This window comes from Bolinopsis microptera, chromosome 10 (assembly GCF_026151205.1).
Source record: "Bolinopsis microptera isolate Bmic1 chromosome 10, MBARI_Bmic_1.0, whole genome shotgun sequence".
NCBI classification, from domain to species: domain Eukaryota; kingdom Metazoa; phylum Ctenophora; class Tentaculata; order Lobata; family Bolinopsidae; genus Bolinopsis; species Bolinopsis microptera.
The window spans coordinates 3,284,346-3,303,211 of NC_087081.1; the positions used below are offsets into that span (position 1 = coordinate 3,284,346).

Genomic DNA, 18,866 nt, shown 5'->3' on the forward strand with positions numbered 1-18,866 from the left:
TTGGAAAGTTTAAGATGAGGATCAAGTATGCTCTAAATATCTTGAAACTTTTACGTAAATAAATTCATTCAGGATCCTCTGGTAATTGAATCGTTTGGGTTTGCCGATGAAGGGGAATACGTTTGTACAGTGAAGAACGAATGGGGAATGACAATGACTACATCGACTATCCTTTCTATTGATTACGGTAAATTAAGATATCTAATCATGCAGCATGCTGATCACAATAAGGAATATTTCTTATATTACACTTGTGAAAATTGTGAACTTTAAAGAACATCCAGGATTTGTAAAACACTCTTTACGTGCAAAGTTAAATTTTTTGGTGTTCGTTTTGGAATCTCGAGTTTTTCTTTTAATACTTTGCTACCGTACTTGCATAGTCTAGACGGGAGTGTTAGTGCTCCCTCTGATAATTTAATGTTTAATTACTGTTTAATTCCTTTAATCAATCTCCTTTTACTTTTAGATAAGCCTAACGTGACGCTGGACTACAAGGATGTACCTGTGGGTAATGTGGGAATAATAACCTGTATCGGACACGGACAGCCAGCTGTGAACCTCACTTTATACCGGCAAGGGGATAAAGTAATGAATGTTACTACTCATTTGTGAGTTCTCTGTTCAAGCTTTTCAGCACTTTTATTGTTTACATCGGTGATTAAATTGTAGTGGAAAACTAAAACAAATTTTACAATTCTTTTCCTTATAATTCTAACCACATTTTCGTATAATCTCAAAAATGTTTATTCATATAGTAGTGAATTTCATTGAGTGTTAAGCGATTGGTGATTATGTGTATTTGAGCAACACAAAACATTATCTTTGTGAAGCCCGACTATCCGAAGTAAACATACTTATTGAGAGTGTTAAGAGTGTTAAGCACCGCAAAGTAATTAATTAATCAAAGCACTTATAGTTTGGAAGTATGCTGGATTATTTCTGAAAATGTGAACAATTTTCTGTATTACTAGATGTTTTTAATACCCCACTTGGGGTATCTATACAGTAAAACCCCAATATATATTTACCACACAACCCGATTTGCAGCGACCATTCCCACTCCCCCAATTATAAGGCCTCGCATAATTTAAACTTTTAAACAAACAAAACCCCAATAATTTACCACGGACCCCGATTTACCGCGAATCTTTACTACCCCGTTAAACAGGGGCTTTTACTGTAATTATTGTGTACTAACCAGGGTCTTACAGAAAATCTGATTCTAGTTTGGGAGAATACGTTGTGCTGACCTACACTTATCTAATGTCTGCAGAACTTGTCGGTAATTGGAGCTGTAAAGCTATCAATGTGTTGGGGGATGTAGATGAAAGAGAGCTCCGGTTGCTATTTTATCGTGAGTAGTATAGTCATAGATGAAATTTGTATTACTTTATTTGAACGGAAATTAATTGAACGCTGGAGGTCCTAGCGTTCATCTAAATTTCCGTTCAAATAAAGTCCGTCCGTTTAAGGTCCGTCCAAGTTGAAGTCCGTTAAGATTTTTTCCAATATTATTCCACTGCGAACTCATGTTTAGGATATGACAACTTTTTAATTTCAGTCAATTGTAATTTCTTATATCATCGGATTCGGACTAAACTATATATCATTGGATCAATGAAAAACGAGTTACTATACAATTTAAATAGTCTAAAGTTCTAAGTATCACATTATGGTATGATCACCTTCTTGATCTTCGGCTTCCTCATCCACTTACCTCCACATCTTGTAAAAGTTTACACTGAAATGCAGGACTGAGGTGGTCACATAAAATTTTTTTTTCAAAAAGCAGGTATTACCAATTATTGATATGATGCTTTAAGCATGGAATAATTTAATGCACGATAACCAATTTGAGGAAGATGACCTGTGATATGATTATCAAGTCTAGTCATATTTCATATCTGTTGTTTTTACACAACTTTCATAATCATAGACACTGATCTACAGATATTTTGAAATTTTTTACTGCTTAACGACTGCCTTTCTTGCTCATTGTATGAAAAAGTAATTTACGAATTATCTGCTGAAATTTTAAAAACGCCAAAAAAAAGAGGAACAAATTTGGATTTTTTATGGTTTTGAATGCCTAGAGCGTTCAATTTAATGTCCGTTCATAATTATGTCCGTTCATTTAATGTCCAGTCAAATATGGTCCGATAAGGTAGTTGATAGATAAATTGACCAGTTTTAAGATCTGAAATAGTGGTTTTATTAGGGAAGAGTTAAAATTAAAACTGGTTTCAATTGAACCAGACGCAGTACGCACTTTATTATATAGGGCTGCTAAGTGCATCATGCCATGATTTCTGAAAACACTAACAATAGAATTTATAATAAATGCGACTGCGAGCGCCGAGGATCACTTTAAAGATTAAACTTATTAAAGTCTAGCAACAATTGAATTTTGATCGCCAAATTATAAACTATAAATCAAATTAGTCAAAAATATACTGTCTATAGACTTGGATCAGACTATGTAGATCAGTGGGTTGTTGAAGACGATTAACACATGACATATAAAAGCTTCTAAGCTAAACGTATCTGTCTCTACTCTCTAGAAATCATTCAGCTTACTATATTTAAACCATTGCAGCATAAAATTTGAAGGAGCTTTGGAGTTTGGAGGTTTAATTTTGATAATTTCTTAGGTTTAACATAAACAATTCTCTAGGTTTTATATAAGAATATAACCTTCCTCTTGTTATACGATTATATAGGCTATTCATTGTCCACCAGGTGAAGCAGAGGTAGAGCTATCGCCACCAGTAGAAAGAAACAGCAGATATAACGAAACTGAACCAACTGATATATTTTGCAATTCTACTGGGGTAAGAACATAATATCATGCATAATAGTATAATATGTAGTATTGCTGTATTGGAAAACAGAGCAAGATATGATGAAATCTACCACAGTTATTGCTACACGTTGCGTTTATACCCTTTTATACAAAGCAACGTGTGTCACCGCAGTTATTATATTGTTTTCAACTCTGAGGCTGATTGTTGTGTTGTAACCATGATTCGGTTTGAAGCTTTCATCAAATACTGACCAAAAATATAAACATTGAAAAGTTGAAACATAATCCAATCATGAATGAATGATCAAAATAGCATTATAATCTGAACGATGGTGAAACGGCACCGTAGTCAACAAATTAAAAGCATGCGCGCTAAACATTTTAAAGAGTTGGAGGAATGATCATTGGCCTAGTGACGTCATTGCCTAGTGACGTCATTGCCTAGTGACGTCATCGCATACTCCGCAGGTGCCTACACCGATTGTGACAGTTCTGATCAACGGTTTAAACTCAACCTCCGGCTCTAATTCACCCGGAATACTCGTATATAACCTTGGTAAGTCACACTGGTTACCTTGGTAAGTCACACTAGTTGGATATTATAATATCTTCAGCTGTTATTATAATCTGGTTTATGTTATAAACATGATCAGTAAGCACACATCTTTGAAAAATATTCCTGGAATTCGACGGGTAACTTTTAAGAAAATGTAATCTGAACGGAATACTTATTGAAAGCATATAGCTGTTATATAAGTTGGTTGTGACTACATGTGGCCAATGATAGCTAACCACATATACATGGTAACCTTGGTTACCATGGTAGTATTATATTGCATTGGTTACCATGGTAATATTCTAAACCTCAGGAGAAGGAAGTTATCAGGTCAGAGTTAAAAACTCCCAGTTGGGAACTACCAGGATTGAGTGCTCAGCGGAGAACATTTGGGGAGGTGACAGGAAAACTACTAATGTAGTTAACACATGTAAGTTTGTTCATTCATTTAAAAATAAGTTTAACCTCTGAAATAAATTAATCTGTGTGATGACATTGATTTAGGTTAAAATGTATTATCTATGGGCTTTCATTATGATTTATCAAATTCGACATGACGTGTCAAATGAAAAACAGCAAAGAGAAATGTATTATGTATAATCTTTACATACATTTATAATTATAAAGATTTTTGTTGTTTTTTACGTGTATGTAACAAAATAGATCGTTACAATTGTATTAATACAGATACCTTCAGATTCGCTGTCTTGTTATAAGTGTATTACTAAGGTGTGCGCGTCCTCAAATGCAGATATTTCTATTGCTCATATCATTGCAGGTTAGACTTTTTAATCTTCATTTTTTAAATTCTCGGGCCAATTTTTTTCTAGGATCTGCACCCATTCGCACAATGCATTTGTGGTTGGATTTCTAGACAAAATCTCATTTTTTGTGATTTTTCCATTGATCATCATTTGAGACTGAAAGTAACTATAAAGCTACCACAACCAAAATTCACCCAGTCTACCCGGAGCCAAGATACATTAAATGGAACGTTACAACTATCTCGGAAGTGTTGCCAAGTTTCCAAAACACATCCATTCAGATAGACCCTGGCTTTGTGGAGTATGAGGCTTTTATCAGGTTTGCTTAATTGTCAAAATTTATGAGTTTGAACAACATTTAAAAAATTTGGATTATCTTTGATAATATTTTTTGTTTCGCTTTAATTGTTATACGCGTTTTGTTATTCCCTTTTTGTTTCTTTTTTTTTGTTAAACTATTAAACAATTCCGCCTCCTAAGTATAATTTGATTGAGCTGCATGACTGACTACTACACAATGAAATATAAATTAATATTATTAATTCTGTCTCGACTATAAAGTGACAGCTTTATAAATACTATAACCACACTACAACTACATAACTAATTTGAGGAAGCGATGTAACAGTCAACTTATATTCTGACGAGGTCCCACCGTACTAGCTCAGCTTTTTCAGCTCGATAACATCGGATACGAAAAGTGTCCACTTTGAAATCGCAGACTCGAAAGACGGTACTCCGTTGTACGTTCATACTGACCTCGAGATTTATGGTTAGTCAAATTATTATTAATAATTGCTACTGGGAACTTATTGGAAGTAGTTAGTGAGTATAAGAATTAAGAACAGATCTTTAAACTCGCGACGAATAATTTAATTTAAATGGTAAGCAAGCATCTTAAGCAGACAGCCTGAGTTAAATCAATAAAATCAGTTAAATCAATAAGATTAAACGGTTGTCAAATGTCAAGCGATATAAGCAAATAGTCGTAGACTCTGCTAGACTTGTACCTGCGGTACCTGACATGTGCAAAACATGTAACGTGCTAAGTCGTATTGACTCTAGAACTCTAGAAATCAAACCTGGTATAAATAGCTTTATGATATAGGGTCCGTCGTTCACATATTAGGTAATCTGCCGAGCGGGGTGCAGGTGGTTTCCAAATGATTACGCTAGTGTAAGTTTGACACAATAGCTATGTGTAAAACTGATTACGGAGGGGAGGGGGTGTTAAATATTGTCCAAAACGTGATTACGTTATTTGTGAACAACCCCTAATTAAAACTGAATTTGTTCAGAGCCGATATCGGCGGTGTTAATGGCTCCATCGACCTCCCTAAGACCAGGAGACAACGTAACTATTACTGCCTCCGTTACTGCCCAACCACTCCCTCAACTCAAGTGGTTCCTGAACAAACTGGAGATATCTTCCTCTGTAAGTTTTATGTTATATAGTTACTAGCGGATACTGCGGGTCTGTCTAGACGATACAAACTTAAAGGGAACTATTAAATTTAAAGTAAACGTGAAAGGAAGTTTTAAACGAAAGAAATTGTGGGTGGTCTCCATTTAACTAATGTGCAGGTTTGCAAAGACCACAATTCGTTTAAAAACTTACAATTCAAACTACAACAAAGTGTATTTTTAACAAAGTGTATTTTTAACAATCATAATTCCATTACTTCCGCAGACGAACAACGCAATAGTGGGAAAGTCCAGACTGACCCTGGTCAACGTAGCTGGGGGATCTAAACATGTTGTAACATTAGAGCTGGTCCCTGTCTCCTCGTGTCACACCGGTAAGTTGCATATTTCGTAACTCTTAGTAACTGTTACTAGTGCAGTTACTATAAACGGTTACTATTTGTTACTAACAGTTACTAGTTGTTACAAGGTCAACGTAACTGGAGGATCTAAACAAGTCAGTATACACATGATACGTTGGGCCTTTTAACGTAGCCCTGCTTCACATCTGAAGATGGTATACTGTAAAGCTGAAAATACTCATTCGGGGATTCCGTGGCCAAAATTTGGAAATTCGAGGTTTAGAGGCCACACCCAATCAACATTGAATTGCTTATTATAGGCGTGTTTGCGAACATGCTACAAGTAAAAAATCCATTTAAAAAATCATGTGATAGCGTGCTAGTTATATACCGTATAATTGGGCTTTCTGCACGATTTCCATATAGTGCGGATCTAGTGCGGATCTAGTGTCAACCCAATCACCTGATCACACGTAGTAATAATATATTATTACTAATATCGGTTAATTTAGAAGCTAAGGTTTCCACTTTTTAAAGTTCATGTGTTATATATATCAAAAGGCCAAGCACAATACATTACAATTTGACTCGATCCGATCAAAAATATCAACAACAAAAAAACACGGATATAACGATTAATTCGGAAAAAAATGAACATCGATATTATTTGATTTCATGTATTCCTCGAATGATTGATGATAGCAAGTCGTACCATAAAAAATTATTTCAATAGGGCACTCTGCAGTAACTGAGTGACTCTGTTACTGAAAAATAAGCCCCAATATATGTACTGATTTTTTTTCCAGCTCCCTGCATGGGCTGTGCGCCAATGAAGATGTAAGCTTATTGTAAGTAAGTCACTTTATATGTTCAATCCATCTTTAATATTTATAGTTTAACCATGTTAGTATGTGCACTGCTTAGTGAGCAGAACAACGATCATATGTTTTAAATGTTAATGCTAGGCAGTGCCGGTGATGGTAGTAATTTATATAAGTAAAACCGCAACGTGTTTACTGGGCGGCACTCAGCCTGTACGTCATTCCGCCGAATCTGATCTCTATTATGAACATTGAACATATAAATAGCTTGGGGTCCCCAGGTAACAATGTGTTCACTAAAAATGTAATAAAAGGGTTATTGTATACTCAGAATAATGGTTTTACAATTTAATTGTATTGGTCAGTGACAAAAGGCCGCACAATTGCTGATTCGAGGCTATAAAGCAATGAAAGGCATTAGTTTGGTCAAATCAAACGGAACATATGCTATCAGACTTTCAACTGACTATGGCAGGGTTAAAACAGTTTTAACGCTAGCAACGATCCCCTTTTACATAGTTCCACTAAAATGATAATTTAAGATTAAATATGTATACTGTATAGTGATAGGTAGATAAAGTAAAAAATGTAATAAAACGGTAGGAATAAAGTATACTAAGCAAACGTAGTCGATACGTCATAAAACGAACTGCCCCAAACTCCAATTACTCCCGCGTAATTTCCCGCGTAATTCTAAGACTCCGATTTGCGCCGCCGCAAATTTATTATAAAACTAAATTCAACACGTGCGACAAATATTTTGCAACATTAGAAAAGGATGCCATAGGTCAAGCTATGGCATTAATATATTTCCACACCCAATACCAAACTTATTCTTTAGCCCGTGCCTCTTTACCACTGATAAGTATATTTTACTAAGACGATCCCGTCTAAAACCCAACTCAATTAAATCATCAGTAAACTTTAAAACTCTATCAGAAAAAGCAACAACGTTATTACAGATCCTAGAATATCTCACAACCTGTGAACAGTACGTGCCATATAATACACTACTAGCTTGATTACTCATCAAAGGTTGAAACTTAAAGTTGCTTATACTTTGTCATTGTAGATAAACTTATAATAAAAATTAATATCGTCTTTCGCTCGGACCAATATGTTTCCATGACTAAAACGCGTTTCGGGGAACAAAATTCCTACAATGTGTTCAATTTGTTAAGTGGTTTCTGCAAAATAAAACATTTGCATTTGCCCAAGATCAGAGCTAGCTTAAATCAAACTATTGACAACAGACTTAATCGTTATATCCGTGCTGCAAATGGCGCAGTTAGCAGCAGTTAGCAACAGTTAGCAGCAGTTAGCAGCAGTTAGCAGCAGTTAGCAGCAGTTAGCAGCAGTTAGCAGCAGTTAGCAGCAATTAGCAGCAGTTAAGGAAATCAGATCAGGGAGTGGTACTGGTAGCGAAACTAGCCGGAAGGCTACCCATGACCTATTATATAAGCTATGTTACGCGTCAAAGTAACACGTGACCGTTTACCTGGTATGCTTCATAGGTATTTAAATAACACGAATGTAATACGGATTAAACGATTCAAAAATAATTACAAAACCCTCGTAAAAATATACCCTCGTTAAATAAAAAGCACAATTTGCGCAGTTTTGTGGTTAAGAAGCAGAAAAATGTTTTCTATTTACTGCAAATTGTGCTGTAGCACATTATATTATGCGCACTTTATAATACTGATCACCCAATGGGCTACTGTAAAAAGTATTGCTTTAAAATGTTAATTAAATCAAAAACTCCATAATGATTAATGATCAGAGAAAAACATCCCAAAAATTGTTTGATCGAAACATGAAATCGTGGAAAAGTCTTTTTTCCAATCAATTGATAAAAATCAACTGCAGTAAGTGTAATGAGTCTGTAAAAACAACTGGAATAACGGTTATAATTGCAACAGAAGAACATCTTCACTTCCTTATATTCGCAAAATGACCATACTTATGAAGTTATATCATTTTAAGTCAGCATAATAATATATTGAAGATAATATAACTTTCATGATCATGAAGTAGTCAGCTATTTATTATCGAAATTTTAAAAATGTATTCAATTTTTTTAAATGCGATATTATCAAGAGTCAATATTTCCCGCAATCAGACAACGAATTAAACTTCCAATAATATTTTTATAACATTGGTAGAATATTTTCTTTCATCATCAGTTATACCTAATCAAAATGTGACTATATTTTAGAAATGCAAAGATTATTTCTCAATCCAATAAAAATGTTGTTGCCTGCATCCCCCGACTTCTCACCCTGATTTATTCAATAAACTGAGCAGTTGATCGGTCAGTTGATATTAATAGGTTCTTACCAGACAAATTACTGTATCGTTAAAAGGTAAGTTTACCTAAGTGCATGCAATAAATAAGAAAATATGGTGGTGATAAAATAGGCAAGTTTCAGTTACTGAGCGATTATTAGTTACTATTTCCGAGACTGTTATACCGTTTATCAACGCTTTCAAAGCACTTATAAGCTTATAAGAGGTTCACAAATAATCGTTTATAATCGTTTATGACACTTCGTGACACCTCGTGACACCTCGTGACACCTCGTGACACCTCGTGACACCTCATGACACCTCGTGACACCTCGTGACCTCTGCGGACCTCACCCACATCTGGTTCTTCTTAACTCCTTAACTATTTATAAAGCATTAAGATTTAAGATTAAACATGATCACTTAAATTTCAGCTGGATTTTATTCCGCGAATCTAACAGTCTCAAGGTTTCTCGCTTTCTGTTTCATGAGTGTATGATGCAGCTTGTATATTAAATTTAACCATTAAAGCATTAAGATTAAACATGACCACTTCAATTTGTGATGATGCAGCCTGTATATTAAATTTCAGCACTATTTCAACACTATTTCAACACTATTTCAACACAATTTCAACACTATTTCAACACTATTTCAGCTCGATCTCAGTCGGTGATCGTAACAGTTTTAGGAGACAGTCCGCCGAGGATATACGATATGCCACCTCTCATTGAGAAAAGACAGGTTCGGTTCTTTTTAATATTAGGCCAGGGTGCAGTGACACTATCGGACTACGATGAATGGGGACTTGTTACCCCATAGCAACATCTTACTAGTTACTATATATAAAGCGAGACGATATATATATATTATGTATATACCACTAGGTATACTACTTAAGGGTTAGACGGGTTTTTGCTAGTTAATATAACCTGCCCCGCTCTTCAAGTTCAAATGATTAATTGTTATTGTTCATTTAATCAGTGATGATCCTTAAAACTTCTGATTATACATTTTTGAATAAAAAAGAAAACAGGCTACGTTTCAATCGTATGAGCACTGAGCAGCACATGGTATTCATGAATTCAATCATTTGGCTACAGATTAAGGGATTTGCATTGAAAGTACTCAACATGTTTTCAAACTTTTGAAATTATAAAAGTTTGATTTCTTGATCAAAATCTCACCAGATCAGAAGCTCACAAAAAAGATATTCTATGATTTACCAAACCCCAACCATCGCATCAAAATAGTGCTTAGTCGTCATGATTAACGTAATTTATCTAGTTCAAGGACAAGTTCGTCATGGTATTTTCGAACGTCACAAAAATATTAAAACTTCCATATAAGGTGTAAAACAAATTAATTATTAAAACGGTGATCACGTACCTATTTATCGCCTGTTAATGACCAGTTAATGACCTGTAATTAGTAATGACTATATACCTGGTTACCAGGGTGATAAGTTGGACCTAGTGTGTAGAGCTGCGGGTGATCCGGAACCAACTGTGTCTTGGTACAAACAATCTGACACACACTCTGAACTAAGGTAAAGTAATAAAACAAATTTAGTTAATAAATAAAATATTTATGTAGTATTAATAAGTTAATACAATTTTATAATCTGGTTACCATGTAACAACGAGAATATAAATTTTATGAAATTTTATTGGAAATCTTCGCAAAGCAAAGACGTTATGTTTTTATAAACAGAAAACAAGTACCATTCCCAGCGGAAGGTAGCATATTTGTGTCGAGTTTTTTCAAGTTTGACAGTGAGACAAATTTTAAATATTTGTATGCGTGTCAATTGAGTGGAATTGTGATTAGAGGGTTTTTGTGAAAGGCTTTGGATTAAACCATCACGATCTGTGACGTACGTAAACGTTCTAATGACATAGTCTGTTTTTGGCATGGCTACCATAATTAATTGTTTCCTTGTTACCCAGGTTTAGTGCAGTTAAAGAGGTTTTGTTGAGAATAGAATCAATGAGCAGCGGGGATGCTGGAACTTGGGAATGCAGGGCTACAAACAATGCAGGTAATTAACACAATGCAGGTAATTAGCATGTGTAATTTGCAACTATTTTGAGCAACACAGGACCAAACAGTGAACCTCCACTTGAGGCGTTTGTTGGCAGCCCTCAGCCACTTAACAATATCCATTCAGGTCAAACGGACATCAGGTTTCTGAGACTGATTCTGTCCCCGGAGCCTTCTAGTTCGTTGGGATCGGAGTCAACTACGGAGGTTATACTGATAGTTATATAATTATCTTATTCCATCAAACTAATTAAATAGAAATAATATTTCATAAATAAAATAGGGTTCAATATGGAAACTGATATGATTGTGACTCTGACTAAAGCAGTACACCAACATCAAAGTTAAAATATTCACGAATGTGATTCTGAATCTGACTAATTCTATCAAAAAACAATGTTCAAAAACTCGCAAATAAATTATTCTGAATTTCAAGCTACCTCAGATAATTCTCTCTTCGGTGCTGTCAGTTGTATTTGTTGTGTTGGTTGGACCACTGTTGCTCGCTGTATACTGTTTGAAGAGAAGGAGACAAAGACGGTTAAAAGTAGGTTCAAGTTTAATTTTTGTTTGAAGAGAAGGAGACAGAGACGGTTAAAAGTATGTTTAAGTTTAATTTTTGTTTGCTTACTTGTACTTGAAAAGGTCTCCTCCTAGTCGTTGGAGTGGCCTGCACCACATAGTAACTCCTTTCTCCGGTGTATTAGACCTCTCCAGTGCCTGTCTGTAGCTTGTTGTTCTGCATCTTCTATCGTGATGTTATCGACACCTGTGAAGATTGCTGCATCCTCCCGGACACATGACAACCAGTTTTTCCTAGGTCTACCTCTCGACCTTTTACCATGCTTTGGGATCCAGTGCAGAAGATAGTTGGGTATTCTTTCTTCTGGCATCCTCACCACATGGCCAAACCATCGGAGTCTAGCTGCTCGTACGAAAGTATCAACAGGGGCGATGTTAGCCCGCTTAAGTACATCAGCATTAGATACATGATAAAACCATTTTATTTTCAGGATTCTCCTCAGACATCTATGATGGAACACCTCAAATCTTTTCATCTGCGTCTGTGTGGTATTCCATACCTCACTTCCATAAAGCAGTATAGTGAGAACAGCCGCTTTGTAAATCCTGATTTTAGTTGGAGTCTTGATGTTGCGACTGTACCATATACTGCTGAGCTGATAGAATGCCCCAGAGGCCTTTTGAATTCGAGCTGACAGTTCTTTGTCAATTGTTCCATTCGCACTGATGATTGCACCCAAGTAAGTGAAATTGCTGACCTGCTGTATTGGGAGACCTTCCACATTGATGTCCATAGTGTCGTCTTTAGAATACGGCCTCTGCGATGCACTTTTGCTGACAACCATGCTCTGTGTTTTGCCAGCATTAATCTTCAGACCCGCATAGGCACTGTATTTGCAGAGAAGGTCAGTGGTTTCCTGCAGCCCCTCTTTTGAGTTATCTAACATGGCCATGTCATCAGCGTAATCAGTGTCCAAAAGATGTTTCTCTTCTACCCCGGGGGCTGGCAGCTGCAATAAAGCCCCTTTGCTAATGACCTTGTTCAGTTCCATAAGGTATGCCGAAAAATTCAAACAAAAGTTGAAGACTGGTGGTCCCTGTATATCACCTTGCCCAGTACCCGAGTTGACATCAAACCAACCAGTGACCTCTCCATTGACCCTAACAGCACTAACTGTGTGAGTGAAGAACGCCTTCATAATTCTAATGTACTTGTCAGGTAAGCCGTAGTGCTGCATACTTCTCCAAATGAACTGCCTGTCAATTGAATCAAAAGCTGCTTTGAAATCAACAAAATTAATATACAGAGGGATATTATACTCAATGCATTGGTGTATAATACAGCGGAGTGAATAAACCTGGTCAATACATGAGCGATTCTGTCTAAAACCACTTTGATTCTCCCGGAGGAATTTTTCCATGCCATTGCTAAGTCTCCGCAGGAGTATCATCTGTAGGAGCTTCGAGGCTGTGGATCTTAAAGTAATGCCTCTGTTGTTAGCGCAATGAGAGGTGTCACCTTTCTTTCCAACGATGATAATAACACCTTTGGACCAATCCTCAGGAATCTTCTCATCTTCCCACACTTTCTTGAACAACACAACTAGTTGATCGACCAACCCATCCTGTCCATACTTAAGTTGCTCGTTGGTGATACCATCCACTCCTGGACTTTTGTGATTCTTGAGTTTTTTGAGGGCATCAACAATCTCGTTTCTTGTAGGAGCTTCATCCGAGTCGGAAAGGTCGTCAAAACTGGGTTGCGGAGGGATGTTGTCTAGGTCAGAAATATTGGCCTCTTGCGGGGGAGGGTTCAATAGCCTAGAGAAGTGCTCTTTCCACCTTTCTTTCTGGGCATGTGGGTCGGCAATCAACTGGCCAGATACGTCTCTAACTGCAGTTGACTGCTTCTTCTTCTTTCCAGATATGACATTGATCTTCTGCCATACCTCACGTTGCTGACCTTTTCTAGCAGCTTCTTCCAAGTCATTGGCCATTCTACGTGCCCAGTTGTTATCGTCCACCTCGCTACTTTTTTTAAAGAGCTTATTCAATCTAGAATACTCTGATCTGTTAGCGTTTGAATTAGGGTCTTTACGCTTAAATTCCTTACGGTTCTTCAATAATTCTTTTGTCTTCTGAGATTGGTGCCTGTCCTTCTTTTTTCGAGGTCTTTGCCCAAGGATTTCCATGGAAACTTGTTGGACAGTTGTCTTGAAGTTGTCCCACATTGATTCCAGGTCAACCTCAGGTTCCAAACAGTCAAATTTGTTTCTCAGAACAATATTGTATTCGGAAACAAGTGAATGATCACGCAGATGCTCAATAGCAGGAATCTCAAGCTTACGTTCCTGCTTCTTTTTCACTGACATAAGCTTCATTCTCAGTCGTGCTCTTACCAAATAGTGATCAGACCCAATGTCAGCCCCCCTACAAACTTTTACATTTAGCAAAGAGCCTCCAAACTTCTTACTGATACAGATGTGGTCTATTTGGTTTACAGTACGACCATCAGGTGATCTCCACGTACCTTTATGTATATCCTTTTGCTGAAACATAGTGCCACCGATGGTAAGTTGGTGGGCAATGCAAAAGTCCAACAATCGGGTACCATTGTCATTTGATGAGCTGTGAAGCGAATGTCCACCAATGACACCTGACATAGAACTGCAGTTTTGTTTGCACTTGTTGACAAATTTTCACCGTTAAACTTCAACATTAAATTGAGCTACCCGCCAAAGCAACACTGAGTCACTTTATAAATTTTTAGCTACAAGACAGCATATGGTTTCAACTTTCATCGTAACGCAGTTTTTTCAGATAAATACTGTATTCAGTATTGCTATCACGTCGTGACCCTGTATCGTTTATACGATACAGGGGGCCGCGTACTCGTGCGCGACGGGTCATATAACGTATGACAAATACTGTAAACGATGCACTTCCTCCAAATAAATCATTAATTTTCCCCGTATTCAGGTAGTGACCCCAATGTCTGAGAGTGGTTTCATTGAGCGGGGCTCTCTTGAGAAGGAGATAAGGAAACTAGTAACTCCGGAGTACTACCACAATTCTGCAGCGGATACAGTAAGCTTAGTGTACAAATCATAAAGCTACACATATCTTTTTAGAGTTACACATACGTGTACCTTTTTCATCCTAATATCTCCGTTTTTAAAAAGTTTTGAAACTTTGAAAGACCGGAAGAAGTTAAGGCCGGTTAATCCAGGCCATACAACCCATTAGGCTTCTTACAATATGAAATTTAATTGTTTCATTCGCGTTTTTTTGTTTCAACAACGATTTTCAATTTGGAAGCAAATTCAAAGATCAAACTACATAACGTTTAGGTAGAAGATAGTGGTAACGAAGACACCAACACCCCTAACCCTGCACTTTACGTAAACCCAGACACTTCAAACAAACTCCCGCCTCTCCCTAGACGATGCAATTCTGCTCAAACCGTCAGGTTAGCTGCACAACCTTTTAATCTTAGCACGATATATTTTGCAAAATTAATATGGTGCTTTCGTAGCTCGAGTCTCGCTTAAATTAGTAGATTGCCTTCATTCAGAGAAATCTACAGCAATCAAAATTGGCATCTTTTTATGTCATCCAAATATCAAGCCGAATATTGACTGAGCTCGAATTTGAGTTTTGAAGATTTGTTGCAATCTGCATGATGATTAAAACTTTAAAACAAACTTCTTGGTAGCCAAGTTGATCAAAAACACCAAAAATCATAGAACAGCGTGTTTTTTAATTGTATCTGTGCTAATCGAAGACACTGTTAAAAAACTATCCATCAGAGTTTTATAAAACATTTTTATTCGAAGTGAAGATATAAAGCGATGCGAATTAATAAAAAGTAATATTGCCATATAATGTGTCTAGTAAAATGAAGCTGATAGTGATAATGATATAGTGTTATATCAATATGTATCAGAGTAAGTAAGCTCCGCTCACTTAGTTTTATATATCATGATCCTGGACCTATAATATGTACCTGTGGCAAGTTTGCTCAAAGAGAGAAAAAAGGTAGCTCGCTAAATTATTCCCTATCAGGCAGCTTTCTCATCCACATATTAGACATGAATAACATTAGAATCATTTACAAACCGCCATTAAGAAAGGTGTCCTAGAAAAATTGTGATCTTAGTGATAAAACGTTAAAAGTATCATTTTTACTAGCATATCAATATCATATTCTCCACAGACCACAATAATACCCAGGACAGATTCGAAATGGTCGGAGAGAGTTTAGTTTATCTTTAAAATAAAGTACCTATTTAAGAGTTTAAGAGTATATGTTTCATAATTAAGTTTCTTCCCGGGACCCGTTTAATAAAATATCTTTCATAATTAAATTTCTTCCACGACAAGTGTCACCATGTCAGCTGCTTCAACATCAACAATTTTGTATTTATCATAATATTCGTTGTTGATATAAGCATGGGATATAAATAATAAGAAGCACGATTTAATTTCATAATAAGAATAAAATAGTAGAAGAAGGCTTTACGGGCAAAAAGTGTTTTCTGCTACAGGTTTGGCGACTTCATCATGTACACAATAGTATCATATAAAAAGAATCAAGAATCTGTTTTGAAATACAAATGAAGCCTTATCAACAAGTTTTCGAGAAAACCTGCGGAGCGAAAAATAAAATGTCGATAAAGTATATCAAGTGGGCACTTCACAGAAAATAAAAATTGAGACAAACACGATACAACAACACCAACGAATGTTTAAACTATAGTCAATACATAATACAATTAAAATGTATACAGAATGCGTCCAAAAATGGATTACGGTCAACAATAAGTCTAGTGAAGTGAATCTGGGCTTTTCACTATAACTTACTTTCTTGACAAGTCACGTTAAATAAAATATTTAAGTGAATATTTTTCGTAATTAAAGTTATTTCCCAGACAGGTCACGTTTAATAAAATATTTAAGTGGATATCTTTCATAATTAATTTACTTCCCCGACAGGTCACGCGGAGATGACAATACCAGGGTTCAAAGTGCATCGCCTTCATGCTCCACTCCAGCCAACGACAATAACTGTAACACCGTAGGTACAGTTTATCTCTGTGTTTCTTTTTTAAACAAAGTGCTTTACTAAATTATTTTAGTAAGATCAACAAATGTAGCCTGCTGTAAATTTGATACACAATTGTTATCTGGCATGAAACTTATAGTTAGCTAAAAATGCACTCCTACTAAATCGCTCGCCCAAATTTTAAGAAAATTCTTGTGAAAAGGCCCTTTAGGCACGAAAGTGATCAGGATCGGTGTATTTTTGGACGCTGATTCCGAATCACCCCCCATGACGTAGGGTTAAAATGCTTCCCTGGAGAGTTATGGGCAAAAAACCGTTTTGGTCACGTGACAGGCTAGTAGTAGTAAAACGTGAATTCGATTATTTAGGGCTCGGGTTAGGGTTAGGGTTGTGGTTAAGATTATGGATAGCTTCGGGGTTATGGTTAGGGTTAGGGTTGGGATTAGGGTTTATGTAAAACCGTTTTGTACGCGGCTGCAAAACCAAAAAAACCAAAGTCACGTGAAATTTTTGGGCGAGCGATTTAGTAAGAGCCCTAAAAATGTTGTCTTACAATAAAAGGATGATCACAATTTTAATAGCTTCATTAATTATGCAATAACCTATAATTGCTTATTGGGAGATTCAAAATGAATGAACAATGAACAAACTATCTTTTTATCGATTTTTCACGCTTTATCAGCGAACTGAGAACAAGATAATCAACCGTTTTACATGAAAATACGGGGTGTCTTACCATACCAGGGGGATCGATCTCAATACATTTTATTTCCGGGCCTTGTATAGTTTGATCATTATAGAAAATGAATGCCGGGTGATCTAACTGTCATTACCTGGGGACCCCAGGCTATAATGTTCATAAACATAATAGAGATTCGGCGGAATGACAGGCTGTCATTTTTGCGTTTCTTTTTCGATGGTTTTCTGTACTTTCTGGAACTGATGAAAAACACATTAAGATGATATGGACATTATATTGTGCTGCTTTTCTCATCACTAAATATATATAAATATCTTCCTCATTACTTTACCTGTAATAAAATTACTTACTACTTAGTCATATTTAGTCCCAGCCTAAAATCATGCCATATGTATATCCAACTATTTCAGATCATGCTGACAGAAAGTTCAGCATCATAGCTCAACGAGGGAGTTTCTGATTCTGCTCCTTTATAAAGACACCCAGCAACCCTTTACCCATTGACAATTATTCAAACTATGACGGTTCACGAAAAGATCAGAATTTATTGGGACCAGGATTACTTTTTAAACTTTTAAATTGCTATCCAGCAATACATCCGTTTAACTATTTTTAATTACTACCGTAAAATGTTCAGAACATTTTGCGCTACAGTTTATATTGTAAAGGTTCCGTTGGAATGATTGGTTTATGACTATGTTGGGTAGCGAATGTTATAGTACTTATAGTGATAGTGAAATTACCAATTGAAGTGAATTGTGAAATACCTATTTGTTCTCAATATTGATATTATGATATAATATGCTTGCGGAGGAGAAACGCTTGCGGAGGAGAAACACATGCAGCATGTTAACATCGTGTTTACAAGATTACATTTTACATGATCACACTGGGCTCCTAAGCAAAAGAAATTATGAGCAAAAAATGTATTTTACTTCAATTTTTTATTAAATGAATTTAATTAAACATAGTGTTTGTGTTGTCCAATCGAATAATTTGTTCGAAGATCTGATGCGTATGAAGGTTCAACCGATAAATAGGTCAGGAAACAGCATGATGTCATTAACTCCGGATATGATATTGATAGAACACAAGAAAAATTAGACGCCATAGAATTAGTAAGATCGCACACCACTCGCATGTATACCATTTGTGCACTGCTCAGCTAAGATTATTAAATTCTCCAACACTTCCCACACTGTCTAGGTTACTAGGTTACCATATGTTACTAGGTTACTACTAGGTACAATAGGTTACTACTACGACACAGTTTCTAGGTTACTACACAAAGAGCCTTTATAATATCCGTATAATTATCCTCCTTGTAATCACTGGAACTACGTCAAGCTACAGTGTGTGATATGACAGGATCCCACCGCCAATAAATCATTGTAATTACACAAGGCAGTGCTTGTGTACAGCTGACAGACTTTTCTTTGTGTTATGACCCATGATCTTGTGGCAGGGTCTGTGCTACCAGGATAGTATTAATTGACATGGCTTTGTTGAAATGTTGGCCTAGACTTTGGTTTAC

General features: G+C 36.3%; 2 protein-coding genes across 2 annotated transcripts in view; both read left to right on the plus strand.

The window, feature by feature from the left end:
- LOC134821802 (hemicentin-1-like) overlaps window positions 1-18,295 on the plus strand; it is an 88,789-nt gene extending 70,494 nt beyond the window's left edge. The window contains exons 20-39 of the mRNA XM_063832584.1: window positions 73-187; window positions 470-611; window positions 1,215-1,357; window positions 2,743-2,834; window positions 3,275-3,362; window positions 3,676-3,792; window positions 4,060-4,140; window positions 4,325-4,445; window positions 4,804-4,898; window positions 5,425-5,561; window positions 5,817-5,925; window positions 9,661-9,746; window positions 10,460-10,551; window positions 10,952-11,043; window positions 11,173-11,252; window positions 11,491-11,592; window positions 14,547-14,654; window positions 14,918-15,036; window positions 16,563-16,648; window positions 17,743-18,295. Coding sequence (XP_063688654.1) covers window positions 73-187; window positions 470-611; window positions 1,215-1,357; window positions 2,743-2,834; window positions 3,275-3,362; window positions 3,676-3,792; window positions 4,060-4,140; window positions 4,325-4,445; window positions 4,804-4,898; window positions 5,425-5,561; window positions 5,817-5,925; window positions 9,661-9,746; window positions 10,460-10,551; window positions 10,952-11,043; window positions 11,173-11,252; window positions 11,491-11,592; window positions 14,547-14,654; window positions 14,918-15,036; window positions 16,563-16,648; window positions 17,743-17,792 — 2,055 coding nt within the window. The 3' untranslated portion in view covers window positions 17,793-18,295. The remainder of the gene's footprint in view (window positions 1-72; window positions 188-469; window positions 612-1,214; window positions 1,358-2,742; window positions 2,835-3,274; window positions 3,363-3,675; window positions 3,793-4,059; window positions 4,141-4,324; window positions 4,446-4,803; window positions 4,899-5,424; window positions 5,562-5,816; window positions 5,926-9,660; window positions 9,747-10,459; window positions 10,552-10,951; window positions 11,044-11,172; window positions 11,253-11,490; window positions 11,593-14,546; window positions 14,655-14,917; window positions 15,037-16,562; window positions 16,649-17,742) is intronic.
- The window catches only part of LOC134821804 (potassium voltage-gated channel subfamily A member 1-like), a 38,931-nt gene that overhangs the window by 1,477 nt on the left and 18,588 nt on the right, over window positions 1-18,866 (plus strand). The gene's annotated exons all lie outside the window — the stretch shown is intronic.